The 24,682-nt window shown below is 45.2% G+C and overlaps 4 protein-coding genes across 8 annotated transcripts in view; 1 reads left to right on the top strand and 3 right to left on the bottom strand.

The window, feature by feature from the left end:
• CEP89 (centrosomal protein 89) overlaps positions 1–6,215 on the bottom strand; it is a 72,616-nt gene extending 66,401 nt beyond the window's left edge. The window contains exons 1-2 of the mRNA XM_047078307.1: positions 6,113–6,215; positions 3,657–3,763 (exon numbers count right to left, since the gene is read on the bottom strand). Of these exons, the coding sequence (XP_046934263.1) occupies positions 3,657–3,763; positions 6,113–6,151 (146 nt within the window). The 5' untranslated portion in view covers positions 6,152–6,215. The remainder of the gene's footprint in view (positions 1–3,656; positions 3,764–6,112) is intronic.
• LOC124511267 (transcription factor BTF3 homolog 4-like) lies at positions 1,502–2,101 on the bottom strand. Its single transcript, XM_047078314.1, has one exon. The coding sequence runs from the start codon at positions 2,063–2,065 to the stop codon at positions 1,580–1,582; it is 486 nt and encodes a 161-aa protein (XP_046934270.1). The 5' UTR covers positions 2,066–2,101; the 3' UTR covers positions 1,502–1,579.
• Positions 6,216–6,526: 311 nt separating the features above from the next.
• On the top strand, positions 6,527–14,510 carry FAAP24 (FA core complex associated protein 24). Of its 5 annotated transcripts, none has more exons than XM_047078311.1 (5): positions 6,527–6,553; positions 6,879–6,997; positions 7,112–7,251; positions 7,438–7,590; positions 13,317–14,510. In XM_047078311.1, exons 2-5 carry the CDS (start codon positions 6,892–6,894, stop codon positions 13,563–13,565), a joined length of 648 nt encoding a protein of 215 aa, XP_046934267.1. In that variant the 5' UTR covers positions 6,527–6,553; positions 6,879–6,891; the 3' UTR covers positions 13,566–14,510. The 5 variants fall into 5 exon arrangements, with proteins under 5 accessions (XP_046934267.1, XP_046934266.1, XP_046934265.1 ...); XM_047078310.1 differs by having other exon boundaries at positions 6,548–6,649; XM_047078309.1 differs by having other exon boundaries at positions 6,548–6,666.
• Positions 14,511–14,682: 172 nt separating this feature from the next.
• Positions 14,683–24,682, bottom strand: part of RHPN2 (rhophilin Rho GTPase binding protein 2) — a 59,831-nt gene continuing 49,831 nt past the window's right edge. Inside the window, exons 12-15 of the mRNA XM_047078308.1 lie at positions 22,456–22,532; positions 21,309–21,455; positions 20,838–20,993; positions 14,683–16,042 (exon numbers count right to left, since the gene is read on the bottom strand). Coding sequence (XP_046934264.1) covers positions 15,782–16,042; positions 20,838–20,993; positions 21,309–21,455; positions 22,456–22,532 — 641 coding nt within the window. The 3' untranslated portion in view covers positions 14,683–15,781. The remainder of the gene's footprint in view (positions 16,043–20,837; positions 20,994–21,308; positions 21,456–22,455; positions 22,533–24,682) is intronic.

Below are 24,682 nucleotides of genomic sequence, written 5' to 3'. Positions count from 1 at the left end.
CAATTGCCAAGAGGGCGTTGGGAACTTCAAATGTGCGCATGGACTCCAGGCACAACAGAGCTGCCCGGGCCAAGGAATAAGAAGAAATGGCCCATTCCAGATGAGTATACGGCCATCCAGAAAGCATAAGGAGGACGCAGATTCACCAAACAAACAAGCTCTATACATTGTTATCTATGTACTTTTTGCCACTTTCAAAATCCTGTAAACAGGCAATACGAGTTAGAACCAATGTCAAGTAAATGTATAAAACCACACACACACACACACACACACACACACACACACACACACACGACTGACCAAAGTAAGTGCTGGTGAGGATGTGAAACAACTGGAACTCATATAATACTGGTCAGAACACAAATATAAAAACTTTGGAAGATACAGTGACAGTTACTTAATAAATATATACCTAGTACATGACCCACCTCTTCTACTCCTGGGTATTTATCCGAGAAAAATGAAAGCATACGTGGAAAACCAAAGATTTGTGCACCAATGTTCACAGCACCTTTATTTCTACAATAATAAAACCCTAAAACAACTCAAATATCCCTCCACAGGTGAATGGAGAAACAAACTGTGACACATCTATCATTCATGTCATGGAACACTACTCAGCAATGAAAAGCATGGATTACTATTTTCACAACAATATGGGTGAATCTCAAAATAATCATGCTGAATCAAAGAAGCTGGCATTGGGGCGCCTGGGTGGCGCAGTCGGTTAAGCGTCCGACTTCAGCCAGGTCACGATCTCGCGGTCCGGGAGTTCGAGCCCCGCGTCAGGCTCTGGGCTGATGGCTCAGAGCCTGGAGCCTGTTTCCGATTCTGTGTCTCCCTCTCTCTCTGCCCCTCCCCCGTTCATGCTCTGTCTCTCTCTGTCCCCCAAAAAATAAATAAACGTTGAAAAAAAAAAAAAAGAAGCTGGCATGATTATCTTGTGTAATTCCATGTACATAGAATTCTAGAAAATGCAGACTAACCTCATGTGACAGAAAGCAGAGCAGTGGCTGCCTGGGCTCGGGGGTGAGGGTAGACTGGGCAGAGGCAGGGGATGTGAGAGAGGAGGACAAGGAGGGAGGAATCACAAAGGGGCATGAGGGAACCTTAGGGGACCATGGATATATTTATTATCTTGATTGCAATGATGTTTTTTTTTTTTTCAAATGTAAAGATTTGTTTTATTTCTACTGGGGGAAGAAGGATAAATAGAACTGTTTTCCAATTTGCTCTCCACTGTATACACACACACCCACACGCATACATACACATACACACACCAAAAATACTCCAACAAAAAACAAAACAAAAAACTGAGAATCAAACACCAAAACACCCTCAAACTGCACCAATACTTCGTATTTTGACCAAAAGAATAGATCCTGGGAGGAAGTGCAAAATGCAAAATCAAATGACCGAAAAATGCTGAACAAACAGCATTATTAATATACAAAATATTTATATTACCGAACTAGTAACAATTGATGTTCTCCACGTCTGTAAAACTTTGGAACCACATAGCTGATTTGTTAAATCTAGTCCATGCCAGCTTCCAAACACCAGAAAAAATTTTTTAGTTAGCTTCATTCTTTGATGCCTCATCAAAATTTTCTACGAGATCTGGAACATCCTCCTCCTCCTCCTCCTCCTCATCAATGTCTTCTGGTTTTGGTGCTTTGCTATCCAACACTTGCCGAGGGAACTGTTCAGCTAACTTCCTAAGACTTTTTAAGCTGTCAGCACCAAGCCGACTTAATATTCCAGGAAGCATTTCTGTGATTGGTTTGGCTTCTGCATGACCGGTAATTGCAAAGGTGTTAGCAGAAAGGGAAGCTTGGACTTTGGGATTGTTGAAATGAATAACTGTCCCATCGTCTTTAATCATGTTCACCTCTTCAATACCAGCTATATTATTCACAGCCAGTTTTTTTAGAGAACTCTGAAGTTTTTTGTCATCAGCTGTAGCTGTTCTATGTACCACCTTCTTCTTTCTGTGAGCTGTACCCTTGCCCCCTATCCGGACCTGAGCCTGAAGTTTGGCTAACTTTTCTTGATTCATGCTGTTGGTAAACCTGAAGCCGGGAGGGTCCTCCAACAACAGCACGCGGCAAGAGCAAGATGGCTGCCTCCTGCAATGATGGTTTTGTGCGTGTAAACATGTCATATGTGTACCGTTTATTAAATGTTCATTACACCTCAATAAAACCGATTTAATAAAGATAAAAGACTGTTTAAGGCAAAAATAGTAATAATATATTGCGGGGCTTATAACACAGATTAAATCTATAACATAAATATATTGCGGGGCTTATAACACAGATTAAATCTATAACATAGATTTAAAATGTATCACTGGGGTGCCTGGGTGGTGGCTCAGTAGGTTAAGTGTCCAACTCTTGATTTCGGCTCAGGTCATGATCTTGCAGTTCGGTGAGTCTGAGCCCCGCACTGGGCTCTGTGCTGACAGCGCTTGGGATTCTCTCTCTCCCTCTCTCTGTCCCTCTCCTGCCCCCCCAAAATAAATAAACTTAAAAAAAATTAAAATGTATGACAACAGTAACAACTGCTTACTTCACTGTAACACTACATGTGAAGCACAATAACACCTAAGTTTAATCTGAACGCCATTCTTTAATTTTTAAAAAATGTAGACATATGCCAAATGTGCCAAAGCCTTGTTGAGGATGGAATGAAATAATGCTTTTGAAGCACTTGCAACAGTCCTCGGCAAGAGTAAACACTAATAAATGGCTACTCGTGTTAACAACATGGTACTTAAGGAAGAAACAAACACTAAAAATATTTCAAAGTGTTTTTTCTCACCAGGCATACAATATTCTAGTTTCAAGGAACACTCAAACAAAGGTTCTCACTGCCGATTCACTGGAAAGCCAACCCACGTATTCACGTTTTTTAGGGACAAAAAAATAGTCTAAAATTCTCCTGTGTCTAAACCCTTAGAAGGCACAGGCAGGGGTCTTAGGTATAAAAGAAAATCAGTTCTCTGGTGTTAGAAGCACTGGAAATGGGGGAATCCTAGGCCCTGGAGAGTGAACACATTTCTCCTTCTTTCCCCCAAATCAGCTCTTTTATTTATTTTTTTAATGTTTATTTATTTATTTTGAGACAGAGAGAGTACACGAGCGGAGGAGGGACAGAGAGAGAAAGAGAATATCCCAAGCAGGCTCCATGTTATCAGTGCAGAGCCCAATGAGGGCTCGAACTCATGAACTGTGAGATCACGACCTGAGCCAAAACCAAGAGCCGGATGCTTAACAGACTGAGCCACCCAGGCGCCCCCAAAATCAGTTCTTTTAAAAGGCAAACTTGTGCTTCAAAAGAATAATGACGTGCATAATTCAAATTCCTTTCAGCATCCTATGAGCTTGGGCTTTAAAGCTTTATATTTGGAAAAATACTAATTGCATTCAATTATGAAATGTCCGAACTCCACACACTTGAAAAGGATAGACCATCATCCCACAGAAACCATATTAAGTGCTTCATTATGGAACCATGATAAACACTTTGAAGGACATGAATCTAATGGCCCTACTTGTGATTTTCTTACCAGTTTCAACAGTTCCAGGACCTACCACTTGGCAGCTGGGCACAAGAGTGACCTCAATGCCTGCTCACCTGAGACTCACCTTGGTCTCTCTGGAGAAGGGTTGGGACTGCGGGGAGGAGGTGTGCGGGGCACAGCTGGCTTCGGTGCGATGCTGGCTGCAGGTAGGAGGCCATGGATGATGTGTTTCTGCACAAATGAAACCTGGCTGGGTCACTGGTGTATGGGATCGCCCGGGTCCCGTCACCACCCCTCCTTGGGCCTAAGAGAGGAAACCTGCACTGGCCACCCAGGGATCAAATCCCACCAGGAACCCACCTGGCCAGGTAAGCATGCCCACCCAGAGAATATACTGCAGCTGCCCATTGTGGGGGTCCTCTTGTCTTTCCCTTCTCAGAGGGGCCTCCCTGACAATCCCTCAGAATCACTCTTTAGAACTCCACTTGTCTCACAGCATGACCCCCGATGACTCTAGTCCCTCACTTACTGCCCCCCGCAGAATGGAAGCTTCTTGAGAGCAGGCAATCGTCTTGTCTTTATCACCCTGGAACTCAAGCACTTCCCTCCTTACTCAACATCTGGTAGAAGCTTAAGAAAGATTTTAGTTTATCTCAAAGATGCAGAATAATTGGGGGCACCTGGGTGGCTCAGTCGGTTAAGCATCCGACTTTGACTCAGGTCACAATCTCACCATTCATGGGTTCGAGCCCCACGTCAGGCTCTGTGCTGACAGCTCAGAGCCTGGAGCCTGCTTCAGATTCTGTGTCTCCCTCTCTCTCTGCCCCTCCCCTGCTCATGCTCTGTCTCTCTCTCTCTCTCTCTCTCTCTCAAAAATAAACATAAAATTAAAAAAAATTTTTTTTAAAGATGCAGAATAATGAAAACTAGTTCCTATGCACAATGAAAATCAGAGAATCTGGCTTTAGACAACTGGCAATTATTCAGAAGGTTCTCTTTTTTTAGGTTTATTTATTTATTTTGAGAGAGAGAGACAGAGCCAGTGGGGTAGGGGCAGAGAGACAGGAGAGAGAGAGAGAATCCCAAGCACTGGCAGTGCAGAGCTCGATGTGGGGCTTGAACTCAGGAACCATGAGATCATGACCTGAGCCGAAATCAGAGTTGGACACTTAACCAAGTGAGCCACCAAGGCACCCCCAGAAGTTTCTGAGTATAACCCAGTCTTCACTTTCTAGGCACTAGTCATTCATTCACACCTACTAGAGATGAAACACCAGGACTGCAATGAAGAAAACTTGTCTTCATCCTCAAGGTAATAGAGTATAGAGGGAAGGCACCCAAGTACTTATTATGTAACAGAGAATTATGGGATGTGCCAAGGGAAAGGTAAAGACAAATTTGGTGCTGCGGCGGCACAGGGAGGGAAGGGCTCCTTCAGGTCTGGAGGTCAGCACGGGGACCTCTTCCCATTGGAGAAAATCACAGAGGCATTTAGATTGGGTCATCAAAGATGGCCATTGCTCTCACATGTGGGAAATGAAATGGAAAAGTATTCTAGGAATAGGGAACAGCATGAACAATGGAAAGAAGCAAGACATTAGTGGCTGTGTTCTAGAAATAACAAATAATCCAGTTTGCTGGAATACAGCAAATGCAGAAGCCTCTGAGAAGGGGAGGCTAGAAGAATGGGCTGGTAGTAAGAGTGGGGATTGTTCCCACTTAAGAGTTTTTATATGTGACTAAGGAGAACCTGTGCCCTAGTGAGGAGCACCCACTGAAATTGGTCCCTTGAAAGACTAATCAGGCAGTGGGAGGCATGAAATTGGGAGTATGAGCCTACACTGACAGAGTGATAAGTTTTGGAGGGAAGCATTCCAGGCAGAAGGAACAGCAAAGGCAAAGGCCTGAAGGAACAGAAGAAATGGCTGGAGCGTGCGGGGGGGGGGGGGAGCGAGGGGGGACGGGGGGACGGGGGGCGGGGGGGGGCGGGGGGGGCGAGGGGCGGGGGGGGCGGGGGGGGCGAGTGGCGGGGGGGGCGGGGGGGGCGAGTGGCGGGGAGGATGAGGAGCAATGGGTTTTAAGGAGGGCAGTTAGCACGATCAGATGTCCGTTTTAAAAGAACGCCTCTGGCTGCCTGGTGGAGAACAGACCTAGATGAAGAGCAAGACTGGAAACAGAAATAGCGAGGAGCTGCTGCAGCGGTCCAGATAAATGCTGGAAACCGGGGTGGAGGCGGAAACAGCAGCCAGAAGATATGTTTGGTGGGTGGAATCTATGGAACTTGGCTGATGGGTGTGCGCGGTGGGGAGTGGAGGGAGGAATCTTAAGAACGACTTCCCATTGGGGAATTTTCAGTAGTAGAGTAGGTCTGTGCCGGCAGGAGTGCTCCCAGACACCGGAGCAAAAGTTGCAAGGGAGACAAGGCGGCTCCGGTCTGACTGAGGCCGACCCTGGGATAGAGGATGCTTTCGAACACAAAAAATCAGGAAAACCATTTCCTTTAGTGCTGCTACCTGGCTTCAACCTCAGGCCAATCCCAAGCCGTTCCCTCTTAACTCCAAGCTCCCGGGGTCTACTTACAAACTGGCTCTTGCGGCCTCTGCGAAACCCCAGGAGCATCCTTGCTGCGGGGAGGGGCCGGACCAGGGCTGGATGGACGTGCAGATACCTCCACAAGCGAGGGCCGCTCCCTAGAACTTGTGCCCCTCCCGCGGGCTTAGCCTCAGACGCTATTTCTACGCAATGCACTTTGCAACAACGTCATCCTCCATTGGCTTTGCTTTCTCTTCGACCAATCATAGCCAAGGTTACTCCGCACCCGTCGCTCTTGGCAACCAGTCGTCCCCGTTCAAATGCTCTCCGGGGTGGAAACTGTGCGTAGTCCGTTCTCTTATTGGTCGGATCAGATGTCGATCTTTGACGCCATAGCTTATCCGACGCCGTGGGAGGTGGAGGGCGGGCAAGATGAAAAACTGGTCCGCTCGCCGAAGGGAACCCGGAAGTGGCGCGCAGCAAGTAAAGGTGCCGGATCCTCTGGTTGTGGTTGAGGTGGGGTCTAGCTGGGCTCGGCCCCCGCCCAGGACCGGACTGAGGAGCCACCACCCAGACGGAGCGGGGGTATCAGGACCCAGGAGGTGACGGGATTGAGGGAGGCTGCTACCAAGACAGGAATCTCCTGGGTTTTAGATTTTGGGAAATAATCCAGTCTTTTAAAGAACAGTGCAGATGGGCTCCTGCCAAAGAGGTCCCGGCTTTGAGTGGAACGTGGGGCCGTGTGCAGGAAAGCCAGCTCAAATTCCGTCGTCTGTTTTTTGTTTTTTTTTGTTTTGTTTTGTTTTTTTATCAGATCGAGACAGCCGATGGCTAGGAACGCGCCTGAGGGCACAGGTCCCATGCACGTGCCTTTTGGGCATATTGTGGCCAACACGAAATGGCGCGGATCGAAGCTCCTGCAGGGGATGCAAGGTCGGTGGGCTGCCCTGTGCAAAAGCCCTCTTCTAAACTTTTTAAAAACGTCCTACCTACTGTCGCCTTTCGCCCAGCGCTCACGGAAGTCATTTTTCTTGTCTATGTTCTAAGGGAAAATTAAAATCGTTTTTGAGGATGGCCTGACACCGGTAGATTTTTACGTGTCAAGCAGATCTTGCATTCTTTATGTCACCGAAGCTGATTTGGTGGCAGGAAATGGCTACAGAAAGAGGCTTGTTCAGGTTAGAAATGTAAGTACTGAGTGGAAGAAGCTGAAATTGAAAATTGACTTCCACCTGCCTCCCCCACCCCCCCTCCTTTGGAATAATTTATATAAAATCATTGGCCATTCCAAGCACTCTTGGACTGGGAGTTTTCTTAAACTCTCAAGGTAGTTTTGTTACACAGTGGTTTACTGGTTTTTTCTTCCTCTGAAGTCCAGTAATCTTCAAGGGATCGTGATCGTTGAGAAAACGCAGATGAGTGAACAGTACTTCTCGGCCATACAGAAGTTTACTGTGCTGGACCTTGGGATGGTGTTGCTTCCAGTGACCAGCCAGATGGAAGGGTCCTGCCTTATTATCCAGTTAGTAAGTACTGATTCTCACTCCTCTGCAGGAACGCTGCCTTACAGACTATCACCTGACCTTCCTGGATCTTTTACTCTAGGTGCTGCCCTTGTTACGGTTGCCATCCATCAATCCAGTCTGAAGGAATCCTTATTCACCCTTGGTCAACTGCAGCCAGAAGCACATGATCCTTTTTTTTTTCTTTTTTTTTTTTTTTTTAAGCCTGGTTCTCCATTGTCCTCCCTGATTATTCAGCTTGGCTGTACTATTTCGACTTGGCTGTACTTTAGAATTTCCTGGGAAGCTTTTAATGTTTATTTATTTTTTGAGAGACAGAATCCAAAGCGGACTCTGTGCTGACTGCAGAGAGCCCTATGCAGGGCTTGAACTCACAAACTGTGAGATCATGACCTGAGCCGAAGTCCCACGCGTAACCGAGCCACTCAGGCGCCCAAGAATTTCCTGGGAAACTTAAAAAAAAATTGTTTTTTAACATTTATTTATTTTTGATAGTGCACAAGCAGGGGAAGGGCAGAGAGAGAGAGAGGGAGACGCTGCAGGCTCCCAGCTTTTGGCAGACAGCATGATGGGTGTGCTTAACCCATGAACGTGAGATCATGACCTGAGCCAAAGTCAGACATTTAACCAACTGAGCCACCCAGGCACTCCTCCTGGGAAAGTTTTTAAAAACAGTGATACATGAGCCTTACTTCAGACCAATTAAAAATCAGAATGTCAGGGTGGGTCCTGAGCATCAATTTTTGTTGTGTCATTGATTTTAAATTTCCCTTTTGATGTGTAGCCAGGGTTGAGAACCGAATTGAAATATTGTAGGCAGCCCCGGGTAGTTCACAGAGCCCTCTTCCATCTGTGCCACATGCCCTCCTTCATTGTTCTTCCCTTGATGGGATGCTATTGTCTGCCTTCCTGTATCCATTGCTAACTGAAGACTGGGTTTCTTCTTTGACAGACAAGATTTCTCCCGGTCCTGTATCAAGCAGGTCCAGTTTAGGTTTAATTTAATCCCATACAACTGAATCGTTTATTAGTGAACGATAGGAAGATGTTTGAGCTCCTCAAGAGTATGTTTTCATTGCTTTATCCTAAGCATTCTGAAAGTTTAAGTTTTTTTAATTTAATTTTTTTTTTTAATTTACATCCAAATTAGCATATAGTGCAACAATGATTTCAGGAGTAGATTCCTTAATGCGCCTTACCCATTTAGTTCATCCCCCCTCCCACAACCCCTCCAGGAACCCTCTGTTTGTTCTCCATATTTAAGTCTCTTCTGTTTTGTCCCCCTCCCTGTTTTTATAGTACTTTTGTTTCCCTTCCGTTATGTTCATCTGTTTGGTCTCTTAAAGTCCTCATATGAGTAAAGTCACATATTTGTCTTTCTCTGACTAATTTCACTTAGCATAATACCCTCCAGTTCCATCCACGTAGTTGCAAATGGCAAGATTTCATTCTTTTTGATTGCCGAGTAATACTCCAGTGTGTGTGTGTGTGTGTGTGTGTGTGTGTGTGTGTGTGTGTGTGTAAACACACCTTCCATTGTCCATCATCCATTGATGGACATTTGGGCTCTTTCCATACTTTGGCTATTGTCGATAGTGCTGCTATAAACATGGGGGTGCATGTGTCCCTTCGAAACAGCACACCTGTATCCCGTGGATAAATACCTAGTAGTGCAATTGCTGGGTCATAGGGTAGTTCTATTTTTAGTTTTTTGAGGAATGTCCATACTGTTTTCCAGAGTGGCTGCACCAACAACATCTGTTGTTCCCGAGTTGTTAATGTTAGCCATTCTGACAGGTGTAAGGTGGTGTCTCATTGTGGTTTTGATTTGTATTTCCCTGATCATGTGTGATGTTGAGCATTTTTCACGTGTCGGTTGGCCATGGGGATGTCTTCTTTGGAGAAGTGTCTATTCATGTCTTTTGCCCATTTCTTCACTGGGTTATTTGTTTTTTGGGTGTTGAGTTTGATAAGTTCTTTATAGATTTTGGGTACTAACCCTTTATCTGATATGTCATTTGCAAGTATCTTCTCCCATTCTTTCGGTTGCCTTTTAGTTTTGCTGATTGTTTCCTTTGCTGTGCGGAAACTTTTTATTTTGTTGAGGTCCCAGTAGTTCATTTTTGCTTTTGTTTCCTTTGCCTCTGGAGACGTGTTGAGTAAGAAGTTGCTGCGGCCAAGATCAAAGAGGTTTTTGCCTGCTTTCTCAAGGATTTTGATGGCTTCCTGTCTTACATTGAGGTCTTTCATCCATTTTGAGTTTATTTTTGTGTATGGTGTAAGAAAGTGGTCCAGGTTCATTCTTCTGCATGTCGCTGTCCAGTTTTCCCAGCACCACTTGCTGAAGAGACAAAATGGAATAAAGACAGCTTTATTCCATTGGATATTCCATTGGATATTCTGCTTTGTCAAAGATTAGGTGGCCATATGTTTGTGGGTCCATATCAGGGTTCACTATTCTGTTCCATTGATCCAAGTGTCTGTTCTTGTGCCAGTACCATACTGTCTTGATGATTATAGCTTTCTAGTATAGCTTGAAGTCCAGGATTGTGATGCCTCCTACTTTGGTTTTCTTTTTCAAGATTGCTTTGGCTATTCGGGGTCTTTTCTGGTTCCATACAAATTTTAGGATTATTTGTTCTAGCTCTGTGAAGAATGCTGGTGTTATTTTGATAGGGATTGCATTGAATATGTAGATTGCTTTGGGTAGTATTGACATTTTAACAATATTTATTCTTCCTATCCAGGAGCATGGAATCTTTTTCCATTTTTTTGTGTCTTCTTCAGTTTCTTTCATAAGCTTTCTATAGTTTTCAGTGTATAGATTTTTCACCTCTTTGGTTACATTTATTCCTAGGTATTTTATGTTTTTGGTGCAATTGTAAATGGGATTGATTCCTTGATTTCTCTTTCTGTTGCTTCATTGTTGGTGAATAGGAATGCAACTGATTTCTGTGCTTTGATTTTATATATCCTGCAACTTTGCTGAATTCATGAATCAGTTCTAGCAGTTTTTTGGTGGAAAATTTTGGGTTTTCCATATAGAGTATCATGTCATCTGCAAAGAGTGAAAGTTTGACCTCGTCCTGGCTGATTTGGATGCCTTTTATTTCTTTGTGTTGTCTGATTGCAGAGGCTAAGACTTCCAATACTATGTTGAATAACAGTGGCTAGAGTGGACATCCCTGTCTTGTTCCTGACCTCAGGGGGAAAGTTCTCAGTTTTTCCCCATTGAGGATGATATTAGCATTGGGTCGTTCATATATGAACTCAAGGTATGATCTTTCTATCCCTGCTTTCTTGAGGGTTTTTATCAACAAAGGATGCTGTATTTTGTCAAATGCTTTCTCTGCATCTATTGAGAGGATCATATGGTTCTTGTCCTTTCTTTTACTGATGTGATGAATCATGTGAATTGTTTTGCAGATACTGAACCAGCCCTGCATCCCAGGTATAAATCCCAGTTGGTCGTGGTGAATAATTTTTTTAATGTATTGTTTGATCCAGTTGGCTGATATCTTGTTGAGGATTTTTGCATCCATGTTCATCAGGGAAATTGGTCTGTAGTTCTCCTTTTTAGTGGGGTCTCAGTCTGGTTTTGGAATCAAGGTAATGCTGGCCTCATAGAAAGAGTTTGGAAGTTTTCCTTCCATTTCTATTTTTTGGAACAGCTTCAAGAGAATAAGTGTTAACTCTTTCTTAAATGTTTGGTAGAATTCCCCTGGGAAGCCATCTGGCCCTAGACTCTTGTATTTTGGGAGATTTTTGATTACTAATTCAATTTCTTTCCTGGTTATGGGTCTGTTCAAATTTTCTATTTCTTCCTGTTTCAGTTTTGGTAGTGTATATGTCTCTAGGAATTTGTCCATTTCTTCCAGATTGCCCATTTTATTGGCATATAATTGCTCATAATATTCTCTTACTATTGTTTTTATTTCTGCTGTGTTGGTTGTGATCTCTCCTCTTTCATTCTTGATTTTATTTGGGTCCTTTCCTTTTTCTTTTTGATCAAACTGGCCAGTGGTTTATCAATTTTGTTAATTCTTTCAGAGAACCAGCTTCTGGTTTCATTGATCTGTTTTACTGTTTTTTTGGTTTTGATAGCATTAATTTCTGCTCTAACCTTTATTATTTCCTGTTTGCTGCTGGTTTTGGGTTTTATTTGCTGTTCTTTTTCCAGTTCTTTAAGGCATAAGGTTAGGTTGTATATCTGAGATCTTTCTTCCTTCTTTAGGAAGGCCTGGATTGCTATTTCTTGTATGACCGCCTTTCCTGCGTCCCAGAGGTTTTGGGTTGTGTTATCATTTTCACTGGCTTCCATGAACTTTTTAATTTCCTCTTTAACTTCTTGGTTGGCCCATTCATTCTTTAGTAGGATGTTATTTAGTCTCCAGTATTTGTTACCTTTCCAAATTTTTTCTTGTGGTTGATTTCAAGTTTCATAGCGTTGTGTCTGAAAATATGCACGGTATGATCTCGATCTTTTTGTACTTGCTGAGGGCTGATTTGTGTCCCAGTATATGTGGTCTATTCTGGAGAACGTTCCATGTGCACTGGAGAAGAATATATATTCTGCTGCTTTAGGATGAAATGTTGTGAATATATCTGTTAAGTCCATCTGGTCCAGTGTGTCACTCAAAACCATTGGTTCCTTGTTGATTTTTTGATTAGATGATCTGTCCATTGCTGGGAGTTGGGTGTTGAAGTCTCCTACCATTATGGTATTACTATCAATGAGTTTCGTTATGTTTGTGATTAATTGATTTATATATTTGGGTGCTTCCACATTTGGTGCATAAATGTTTACAATTGTTAGGTTTTCTTGGTGGATAGACCCCTTAATTATGATATAATGCCCTTCTTCATCACTGGATACAGTCTTTATTTGAAAGTCTAGGGTGTCTTGATAGAAGTATGGCTACTCTGGCTTTCTTTTGTTGACCATTAGCATGATAGATAGTTCTCCATCCCCTTATTTTTAATCTGAAGGTGTCTTTAGGTCTAAAGTGGGTCTCTTGTAAACAGCAGAGATGGATCTTGTTTTCTTATGCATTCTGTTACCCTATGTCTTTTGATTGGAGCATTGAGTCCATTGATGTTTAGAGTGAGTACTGCTGAATTCTGTGGTTCCGGTTGTGCAGATTGTTCTGTTAATCCTCAGATCAGTTTTCTAGGTGTGCAGGATGGTTTAGTGTTGGTCTGGCTGTATTTCATGGACGCAAGACATACAAAAAAATTCCGATGCTGTTCTGCCATCTTGGCTCCTCCCCCTGAAAGTTTAAATTTTAATAAATTTTTATCTCTTACTCCTTTGTGTACTCAATATGGTTTATTTTTCAGTAATTTTTCTGGGGCACCTGGGTCGCTCAGTCGGTTAAGTATCAGACTCGATTTCAGCTCAGGTCATGATCTCATGGTTCATGAGTTCAAGCTCCGTGTCAAGCTTTGTGCTGGTATGTGGACCCTGCTTGGGATTCTCTCTCTCCTTCTCTTGTTGTCCCCTCCCCTGCTTGTGTTCTTTCTCTCTCTCAAAAAAAAAAAAAAAAATTTGCAAAAATAATAATCTTTTATGTCTGAAAAATTAGATTTGTGGTATATGAAAACATTTGTAGTGGTAAGTCAAACTGAACCAAATGGAAAAAAAGTAAAACTAAATTTCTATCAACCTTTAAGAGAACTGCCAGTCCTCTAGAGGGTGCTCACATGCTTTTCCTTTATTTTCTGATTAGGTTCAAGAACAAACCAAAGAGCCCAGTAAGAACCCTTTCCTCAGTAAGAAACGGACTCTGATGCCTGAGCTATCCCTCCTTCGAACTGTGCAGCAGATCCCAGGAGTTGGAAAAGTTAAAGCCCCTCTTCTGCTTCAGAAGTTCCCAAGTCTCCAGCAACTCAGTAATGCTTCCATCAGAGAACTAGAGCCAGTGGTGGGACAGGCAGTGGCACAGCACATTCATGCCTTCTTCACACAGCCCAGGTGACGGCTCTTCCCGCAGCCAGGAGCTACAGCATCTTGTTTTCTTTGCATATTTAAAAGTTGAGAACAAAGAAATCTCCTTTCACTGCAACTGATGAAAGATGAGGTGAGGCCTGAATGGAAGCTGCCAGTTGCCCTACCCTGTTCTCTGGGTTCAGGCGTTTAAGATAGTGGAGTTAGTGGGCTCTAGGTAACACGGCTCTCATCCTGCTAGTGAAAGAGGGCCCACTGGGGGGCACCTGGCTGGCTCACGGGTAGAGCATGCCAATCCTGATCTCAGGGTTGTGAGTTCGAGTCCCACGTTGGATGTAGAGAGTACTTAAAAATAAAGTCTTTAAAAAAAGAGAGAGAGAGAGGGAGAGAGCCCATGGGGATCTTCCTAAAAGAGTTTAAATTGGGACTCTCAAATTCAGCAAAAAGCCAGCCTGGGCAGATTTTAACATATGACCTTGACCTTGTCTAGCTTGGAAAAGTCTAATCAAGTTTCAGAAGGTAGAAGTGACCTTCTAAAGGAAACAAACCTACAATGAAGCACTATGCTGTGTACCATAAGCCTCTTGTTCCTGGTGACAGGCCCAGTGTTCTTCCAGTCTAGTCTTAATATCACTATGTTTTGAGGGTGCTGCCAGTGTAAACAAACAGTTGTACTGCCTTTTTTTTCCTTCCTTTCCCTTCCCTCCCACCCTCCTTCCCCCTTCCTGGTAGCTACAGTTTGTTTATAGCCACGGAGCATGCCTTCTGAACACAGCCTGGAGTTTGGAAGTCCCTTTTAAAGATAAAAAGCCAGTGTGTATGAGAGGGGTAAAGAATGTGTTTGCAAATGTATAGCCCAACAGTGGGAAGATATAAAGGAAAATGGCAGGGGCAGATGCATCCAGAGAGGAGAGCTAGTGGTGGGGATCAAAAGGTACAATCAGCCACTCAAAAAATAAATGCAATTAAAGATGCACATATGTTTTCAAAGATGCTGAGATAACCTGAAAGCTCCCTAAATCCTGTTTTGTGGTGTCAGTCATTATTTAAAAAAAAAAGACAAACAACAGGAAAATTTTGTGCATTAGGGTAGAAACCGTTTGAAAGAGGAGTGAAATATAAGTGGGAAAAAATTTAAAAAACATTAATTCAGGCAAATGAATATGTTTATTTAAATATTTATACAAAAATGGCCCTAACAGCAGTGGATAGATACACTTTCCCAAATGTGGTTGCTTCCCTTTTGATATTGCACACTAGAAAATATTTAAGTTCTTATTAATTCTCAAAAATAGATTTCAATGCTTTTTTTTTTTTTTTTTTTAGCTATAGAACTTAAACTATGTCAACCGTGAATCTTACTAGAATCACGGTGTCATCCAACTTGTGAGCAAGAGAGATAGACGGGTAAAAACAAGTCAAACAGAGATTTAAACTAGAATCATTTACACCTTTACCTGATAAAATGTTTCCAACCCATCTTAGACTCTTAAAATACACAATTATGTACTTCCTACTTTAAACAAACAGAAAAATGTTTTGAGTATCAAACAGTATATCGTCTACCTTGTAGATAGCATCCCCGTCTAACACTGCTACCGTGTTAGCAGCTGGTTAATGACATCAAACTAGAAGCAACAATGCTCCCAGATTGTGCGGTTTGTTTTTGTCTAGTAAGTTGTGACAAATTTGGCACTAGACTTTATCTGGAAATAGCATTCATATTACGTAGAAATAATCATAAAATCTTGTCATTTCAGATTCACAAATTCCCCTTAGGAAGCAGTTGTTTGGAATACTTCTGAGTTATATTACCTTAGTCAATCATTATAATCCCTTGACCTGCCTTAATTGGGGGGGTCATCTGAATTCTGAGTTAAGGAATGATCTATTACCTAAGCCTGCACACGATGACAAGTAGGACAGCAATAGAAGTAACCCCCTTTAATTCAGATAGTAACAACAAGCTGTAACTGTAGCTATTAAAAATAGCCGTATTTTCAGCGCTGTTCTATTTACAATACTTTATATAATAAATAACTTGCAGCAATATGGTGACACCCCCCCCCGAAATTTCTAGAGGTTTCTTGTGACTTGCATTCACGAAGACCTACCGTTGTAAGTTTACCCGGTGAGAAAAAGAGATTTGCGAATATTGAGACACTTTCTATTGTGGCACAAATAGGAAGGCGTGGTCAGCACCAGAGACGTTGGCGTTAGGAGCCTGAACGTTTCTGTTTGCTCACGTTAGTACAGAGAACTATCCGAGTTGAGAAGGCTGAAGGGCGAGGGGAGCTTCTTCTTGACCTGAGGCCTCGCAACCCCAACCGACGGGAGGCACAAGGTGCTGGCTGACTTCTGTCTGTTCTTGTTGGTGCCCCAACTCAAAAAAGAAAGCTTCTTCGAGATTTTCTTGGTTTTATCAGTTTTGTCATCATCGTCTATGGCTAAGCAGATCATAGAGTAGGTTTTCTGCATGCCCACAGAGTATGTCGCACACTTATTATGCTGCGCATAGGAAAGAAGAAAAATGGTGTTAGAAATCCTCCAGACAGCTGCTAAACAATTGATGGCAAAATTCTGCTCTTACAGCATCTTCTCGGCAATTAAGCTGATGTAATTCTGAAACCCAGGTGACTAACACTTACATAGGATTAGGTTCTTAAAAACAGGAACAATTTATTTTTATTTTTATTTTTTAACATTTATTCATTTTTGAGAGATGGAGAGAGACAGAGCGTGAGTGGGGCAGGGACAAAGAGAGAGGAGGCACAGAATCCGAAGCAGGCTCCAGGTTCTGAGCTGTCAGCACCGAGCCCGACGTGGGGCTTGAATACACAAACTGTGTGATCATGACCTGGGCTGAAGTCGGACGCTCAACTGACTGAGCCACCCAGGTACCTCAAAACAAGGACAATTTTTAAGGAATAGACTCACTAGTAGTAATTTAGGCGAGGGACCACTACTCACTTTTTAAGGTTCTTACTCTACTTGTAAAAGTAATACATGCTCATGGCCAACAATATGAAAATGTATATACCGAACAGAAGGTATCCCTCCTACCTTGGCTTCCAGGCCTCTCCCCTGAAATAACCACTATTTCTGTTATTCTTTTAGAGATAATGTTCATATACAGGTATTGCGTGCACATACTAGTGACCATTGTCCTTCCTTAAAAGGAATACATGACCCACCGGTCTGCCTCTTGCTTTCTTCACCTAATGAACACTGGACTTCAGTCCATGCTAGTCAGTGTAAATCAACTCCGTTCTCTTGACCATCTAGAATCCATGGTGAAGATGCTAATTAGCTTTTCCCCCTATCTTTTAAACTGATGAAATAAATATACATAACAAAACTGACCATTTTAACCACATTAAAGGGTACAGTTTGGTGGCAAGGAGCACATTCACACGGTCGTTCAGCCATCCCCACCAACCGTCTCCAGAACCCTTTCATCTTCCCCAGTTGAAACTCTGTACCCAGAAGCACTACTATTAACTTTTAAAAGATTTGCGCAGGGCTCACTTAAGACATCTGAAGATCCTTGCTTTCTGTAACCTTCCATGCGGGTTATCACCTGCTTTGAAGGTCTGCCTGACATTGAGGTTGCTAAGTTCAAGTGTTTACTGAACATCTACTGTGTTCCAGGCACTGGGATCAGGCCTTTAAATATACATACAACATGTCTCAAGTGGTGGGGTACGCTGTTCGTAATAGAAATCGGGATTTGAGAGATGGGACGATAAAGAAGGGTATTCACTCTGGAGTCTGGCTCCTTTGGATGAAGATGCCTCTTATCTATAAAACTGCCATTTAATCCCTCCATACTCTACAAGACATACACACTACACACTGTTTTTAATGAAAACCAATAACAAACCGTCCTGGATGTAGATGTGATGCCTGCAAACATTTTTCAACTTTAACCTGCTTAGAGTCCATTTTCCATCTTTACGACCACTGCCTTACAGATTCCCTCCATCCTCTGCCATAGTTCAACCAACAAATGCCAAGTCTAGTGAAACTCTACCCTCTGCCTCCCCCCAGGCCTGCACTCAAATGGCTGCACGTTACTGGGGAACAGCCACCGAGCCAGCTGGCTTCCCTTGGCGTTCTAACCCTGTCCCCAAGCCCCTACTGGGCACCTCAATCCCTGGCACTCCTACATTATCCTAGCAATTTCATTCCTTCTGGAGGTCTCCTGACGCCCCACACACGTCCTCCTGATACTGCGTTACCTTAATAGCATCTGCCCCTGAAGACCAGTCCTGTGCGCCTGGATCTCCCCCGCCCTCTGGGTGTGCCTGCCTTCCTGCACTCCTGCCTCCTGGCACACAGGCTTGCTGTGTTATCTATATACACCTACACCACCACCGCCTTTGAAAAGCTTCCCTTTTTCCTATGTCCCCCTCCCAGATTGCACCCCAATGTCTGCCCCCTTTCTGCCATTCCCTTTTTGTCTTGGCCTCCAGCAGCATGCCCCCCACTGCCCATCCCAAATATTCCTGGGGCACCCCCCTGACTCACAGCATTAACGGAGCCCAGTCTGAAACCACTGCACCCGTCCCACTTTATACCAATGAGGAAACAGTCCCAAGGAGGGTAGTAACCTGCCGAAGGCCACACAGCTGGTTAGTAGCAGACAGAGCCGGATTCCAGGGCTGGGGTCTCTGCTACATCAGTAGTATTCCAAATAACGCTCCACGGGGAGTGCTGGGGGTCCCCACAATTCAGAGAGTGGGGGAGCAGGTCACCAGTCCAACCAGGGCATGGGCTTTATTGCTCTCATTATCTGGTTGTGTTTGAAGCAAAAGCAATTAAAAACAGCGCTCAGTTGCTATTGTCTAAGGCCTCGCGGGTGAAAAGAATAACTCTATCACGGTTATTAAACACCTATTGTGAATGGAAATGCATCCCATGCTGGCACTGCCCCCCACCCCCACCCCATTTTCCTGCAGCTCAGAACCATTCCCTGAGGCCTAAGGTCAGTCATTCCACTGGCAGTAAAGCCAGAAGTCCATTCCAGCACGTCTGAGTCTCGAATCCTTGCTTTTCTACTCCGACCTCAGCACTTTCATGGGCCTGGTTCAGTTATAGGATGGAAAGATAAGCCCTTCTCCTTGTACAGCTATGTCTTGTGCTGTGCAACTCCCCACCACCATCACGACATCTCTGGTCCTGAGCCCAGCTCTTTTATTTATCCTTCTTTTGGACAAACTTCTTTTGTTTCTGGTTGGGACCCTGATCCCTTGTCCTGCAATTCTATGGATCTGCCCCTAGAAACTCCATTTCTCATGATCTCTTCTCCAAGATGCTCACTGAGTCCCTCGACTTCATCTTCTTTCATTTTTAAATGGAGACATAATTCACGTACCATAAAATTCACCACTTTAACACCATTCTGTGGTTTTGAGCATATTCAGGGTTGTGGAACCACCGCGGGATTTCAGAACGTGTCCTCGCCCTCCAGAAAGCAACCCTGTACCCATCAGTAGTTATTCCCCATTCCCTGACACCCAACCCCTGGCAACCGCTAGTCTACATTGTGTTTCTGTGGATTAGCCTGTTCTGGACGTTTCTTATCAAAGGAATCACAGGATCCATTCACTCTCCAGCCCTCGATAATCAGAGTTCTGTTGCCATCTCTCCATGAAAAGTGTCCTTTTGTCCGGCTGCCAAATAATAATAGACACAGCTCCGCCTCCCTCCCTCTCCACCTCTTAACTGTATCCTACACAACCAACCGTTCTCTCCTTGATTCCAGAAACTTCTTTATCCTCTCTCTCCGAATGCTCCCTCGCAACTTCCTTTGCTCCCACTTCTCTTCTAACTGACCTCCAGATGCCTGCGGTCTCTGGTGGATTAGTCCTTGACCCTCAGACCCTCGTGGGCCATTCCATTTAGTCTCTGAACAGCTTTAAATATCATCTCTATGTTGGTGATTCTCAGATATTTCTAGGTCTGACTTTTCTCCCTTGCACTGAAGATTTGAACATCCAGCCGCCTACTTCACATCTACATTTGACATGTGAAACATTCAAGGTACATCTCTTTGTTTTCTCTCTTCTCTACCTCCCTCGCCCCTGGCCCCCGTTCCCCATCACTACGAAAAAATGGTGCCTTTGTTCAAGCCCCAAACTGAGCGGTCATTTTCCTTTCCACGACGCTTTCTACACAGATCATCTACAAACCCCTGTCAGCTCTACCTGCAAAGATACATCTCAGGGGCACGCACCTCCCTCCACCTCTGTCGTCACCCACCCTAGTGTAAGGTGCTCACGTCGCTGGCCCACACACGTGCTACAGCCAGCTTCCACTGCGGCCACCCTCCAGGCAACCAGATGTCCTTCTCAAATACACATCACTCCCTTTCTTGAGAGGCTCACTGGCTTCCAAACTCCCACCACTGCCGGTGGGGCCCTGCTTCCCTCCCATCTCATTTCCTGCCACTCCCTCCCTTGTTACCACGTTCCAGCTGAGAGGCCTTCTTTCTGTTCCTCTAGCAGAAGCCTCTTCCTGCTACAGGGACTCTGCACCTGTCGATCCCCCTGCCCAGAATGCTCCTCTCGCGCCTCCTCAAATGGCTGGCTCATCCCTGTCACTCACATCTCTGTGCAAGCCCTGCCTAGAGGAGCCTCTCCCCGCCTCCAATCGTTCTGTCGCGATACACAGTTTATTTTCTGTACCACACTTGTCAAAAATCACAACCACTTATTTGCTTATTTAGGGCCAGCGTTCTGGGGGCGGGGACCTCATCAGCCTGGTTTAGCTGGAGCTCCAACACCTAGGAAGGGCCTACACACAGGATGCCCTGCCAACACCTGAAGAACGAACCCTGTCATAGAGGGAAGAGTCAAAGGCCCATAATTAAATGTGACCAAGTGTGGAAGAGAATGTACACGGTTCCTCCCGCTGAGGGAGCACGAAGGCTATAACTGCACACGTGAATGTGCACAGGCATCAAACACTTCCCAAGATCTCATGGGGAACAGCCAGCACTGCCTCTGACGTGTGGGGAGGGACTTCCACACATCGTCTCGCGCCCTTCTGTAGCATTTGAGTATTTTTTTTTTTTTTTACCATAAGTACATATGACTTTTGTAACAAATAACTTAATCAGAAAAATAAGTGGTTCTTTTATGTACAGCATTTTTTAGTTTTCCAGCGATCTCTGGCCCAGGGTGTCTGGGGCAGGTCACCGATGCAGGCAGGCGGTGGAGGGTCTGCTGACACAGCTGGGGCTGGACTCACACCAACCCCACTCTGCGCTGCTGTTTCCTGTCGGGGTGTGAGCACTCACCATGGACGAGGTGAAGTCCAGGAGGCTCACGACCTTCATCTCCACGTCGTCCTTGCCCTTGCCCTTCAACAGTTTCATGACCTCGCTCACCGTCAGCCACTTGCAATCCACGTCTCGAATGGACACAATATAATCCCCTTCCTTGGCTCCTGCCAGCTACACACAGCAGGATTTAAATGAAGGTCAGTGTTCTGTTCATTCCAACCCCTGGATCGGTTCCCAAGTGCATTAACAAAACAGGTATTTGCATAAGTCTGCTTCAAGACAGCATGCATGAATCTGTTGCTCTCTGGGCGAGTAAGACCCATGAGAGGCCTTTCACACGGTCCGTCTTTTTACAGAGAGGAACCCTAAATTCACTCATACACCCAGATATATTTGTTTGGGCAGCTTTCTTTCTGTTTGACCTGTTTGACTGCTTGCAAAGATACCAGTAAGTTTTGCTCCCCATCTACGGTGGCACACACTTACCGCAGCAGAGCAGTAAGGGTCCAGGAAGTGGACTTGAACTGGGGAGTTTCCTCTCAAGGTGAACCCCAAATCCCCTTCTTCTGCAGTGAAGTGAATGCTGCGAGGAGGTGTCCATTTCTTGTTCGCCGAAAACACCGACAGGGGGCCCTGTGGAACAGCATCGTTAGGTGCAGGATCCGAAGGCTGAATCAAGCACTTGAAAGCTGAGGGGCTCCTGGCTGGCTCAGTTGGTTAAGCATCCAACTCTCGATTTCTGCTCAGGTCATGATCTCACGGTTTGTGAGTTCGAGCCCCATGTCAGGCTCTGGGCTGAGCGCACGGAGCCTGCTTGGGATTCTCTCTCTCCCTCTCTCTGTCCCTCCCCGTTTGCTCATACTCTCTCTCTCTCTCTCTTTCATTTAAAAAAATAAAAGCTACAGGAAATGTCACCTTGTTGTCCTTGCAGATGTCACCTGGCCTTGCTCAGAGACTAATGACAGCGTCTGGGATAATACATGCTACAGCAGTCACACAGGAACATCCAACTGCCATTTTCTCTAAAATATCCAATATATTTTAAAGAAAATGTTCTTTAAAAATTTTTTTTAACATTTATTTATTTTTGAGACAGAGAAAGACACAGCATGAACGGGGGAGGGTCAGAGAGAGGGAGACACAGAATCTGAAATGGGCTCCAGGCTCTGAGCTGTCAGCACAGAGCCTGACACAGGGCTTGAACTCATGGACCACGAGATCATGACCTGAGCTGAAATCAGTCGCTTAACCGACTGAGCCACCCAGGCACCCCTAAAGAAAATGTTCTTTAAAAAGTCATCTTATGGGCACCTGGGTGGTTCGGTTGGTTAACTGTTTGACTTAGGCTCAGGTCATGATCTTGAGGCTTATGAGTTTGAGCCCTGCGTTGGGCTCTGTGCCTGCTTCGGATTCTGTGTCTCCCTCTCTCTCTGTCCCTCCCCTGCTGGCACTCTGTCTCTCTCTCTCTGTCTCTCAAACATTAAAAAAAATTTTTTTTTTAAAGTCATCTTAACAAAAACTATATCAAGTCTCCAATTAAAAAAAGTATAGTTACCTAAAAATAGCCTTTTATATACTTGCAGCCTATATGAGCTGTCCCCTTGAGTCATCACGGAATAAGCATTCAACATACCAGCTTTTGGAAGAAGTCTGTTGCTGTCACCTTGGAGAACTGTGGCAATATAATTTCAACCTCTTGCTCAGTCTTAGCTGGAAAAGAACATTAGAAGTGAAAGCGTAAATGTTTCTATAATTGAAAGTTATCCTTGAAAACTCAGGTCTAAGTCTTCTCTCTGAAGGGAAGAGGGAGCAAACCTTTCTCCTAGTCACCTGGCCTTCCTCTTGGTCTAGACAAGTGGTACAGAAGAGGGACTGACTGTCTGTCAACCCCCTGGCCCAATGTCAGCTGCACCTTCCATCCGGGCACCTACTGTGAGCCATACCTCACTCTGGGGCTGGGACAGACCAGTGACAATCAAGACACATCCCCTGCCTTCGAGGAGTGTGTTTATATTCTAGCGGACTTCCTTTGGCACTCGGGAAACCCAACCGAGAAGTAGTCTACATTTCAGGGGTGGCTGTTACAGAACGAAGGACCCAGCACAGAGTCCCGGGTGAGATGAGCTTCCTCCTTTCATCATTAATGTGGGATATGAGGATTTCAGGGGGACGTCGGTTTGCCCGGTTGCGTCCACTGATAGCTTAAATCTCCACCGTCACATTCATGGGACGCTCACGCCAACTCTTATCATGAGGCTAGGCAGTTCCTGACAAAGGATCCCAGAGCAGACCAAGAATACATGAAGAGCAGTATACAAAGAAAACCTGGGGAAGAAGCCTGGCCCTGCCGAGACAGAACACACCCCTCTATTCACAAGATGGCCCTGTGGCTTCTTACAAAGTGCCTGACTCAGTGTCGGGCTCGGACAGGGTGCTCATCTACTCCCAGAGTGGCACCACCAGCCTTGGGCGGCCTCCCCAGGAGCCGCGCTCCCCCACTCCCTCGGTGGAGGTGATGTCTCTACTTCCTGGCCACGCAGTACACTGTGTGGACACGGGGGCCAAGGAGGGAGCCAGTGTCCATGAAGGAGAATCACAGGGCACCATGCCTGCTTCCACCTGCCAGCCTGGTCACCCGGGGCAAAGACTCTGATTTCCCTAAGCCTTTACTGCCTCATCTTTAAGATGAGGGCAACACCAGTGCCTCCCTAAAGAGTTGGAGGAAGAGTTGAATGAGATTCCGTATATATAGGGTGCTCACTGTTGTGCCTGGCAGACCTCAAGTGCTCAGTAGGTACCAGCCAGCGTTACCACAGACAAGCCCAGGCTCCAGCTTGCGCAGGGCTCCATCTCTCAGGAACTGGTCCCCGGAAATTGGGGTGGAACTTTAACAGACTAGGAACAGAGGTGTAGGAAGTGGGGTGGAAGGAAGTATGGACAAAGGAGGTTCTCTCGATTGGGCCACCTCCCCCCAACTCCTCGAAAGATCCTGTCATCCCTTCACCGTCAAGTCACCTCTCAGAGGGGCCTCCCAACCCCCGCCTCCTGGGGCAGAACCGACAACCACCCTCTCTCCCCCGCCCCAAGGGCAGCAACGACTGTCCAAAACACCTCCATCCTCCTGAGCCCAGGATGGCAATGAATCCCTTGGAAATGCTCAGAAAGTGTTGGCGGTGTGTGATCTCACTTGAACTCACAGAAGCAGAGAGAGAACGGTGGGTGACGGTGGGGGCGAGGTGGGGAGTGAGGTAACGTTGGTCCGAGTGTCCAAACGTCCCGTCCCGCGAGATGAGGAGGTTTGAGAGATCTAACACACAGCGGGGGGACTAGAGCTAACACTATACTGTATACTCGAAATTTGCTGGGAGGACAGATCTTCAGTGTTCTTACCACACACACCCACGCACACGATAAACTAGGTTTTGAAGCATTTTCACTGTCAAGGTAAAAATTTTCCCCACATCCCCTGATTCCACTATATTTACTTCTCATTTCATAATAAGAATGATTTGTTGTCCTACAAAAAGAATGAGAGAAAACGTTGGCGTGGCTAAAGGATGTAGAGACCAGGAAAGAGCAAGCATAGGAAAGGGAATACGGAAGCCTTTGGCTTTAAAACCATGGAGCCAGAGGTAGAAGACACAGCAAAGGGCACTCCCAGAAGGCAGAGGGACTGTGGGGCGTGGGGTGTAGCAAAAACACCAAGGCGAAGGTAGTTTCTGAGGTCTCCTGACCACAGGGGACGGCTGGAACCCCGGGGAGTTTGTGCGACTTTAAGGAAAGGCAGACTCTCAAGAATGCCTGAGGGGTGGGTGGGATTGGGCAAGAACAGAAGGAGATGAAGACAAGCCAGGCAGCAG

The sequence above is a fragment of the Lynx rufus genome, unplaced genomic scaffold (assembly GCF_022079265.1).
Source record: "Lynx rufus isolate CCGP_SWC_20201006 ecotype Redwood Valley unplaced genomic scaffold, mLynRuf1.p SCAF_16, whole genome shotgun sequence".
Classification (NCBI taxonomy): domain Eukaryota; kingdom Metazoa; phylum Chordata; class Mammalia; order Carnivora; family Felidae; genus Lynx; species Lynx rufus.
Note: the sequence above shows the minus strand (reverse complement) of the source record. Positions and strands in the feature narration are given on the sequence as shown.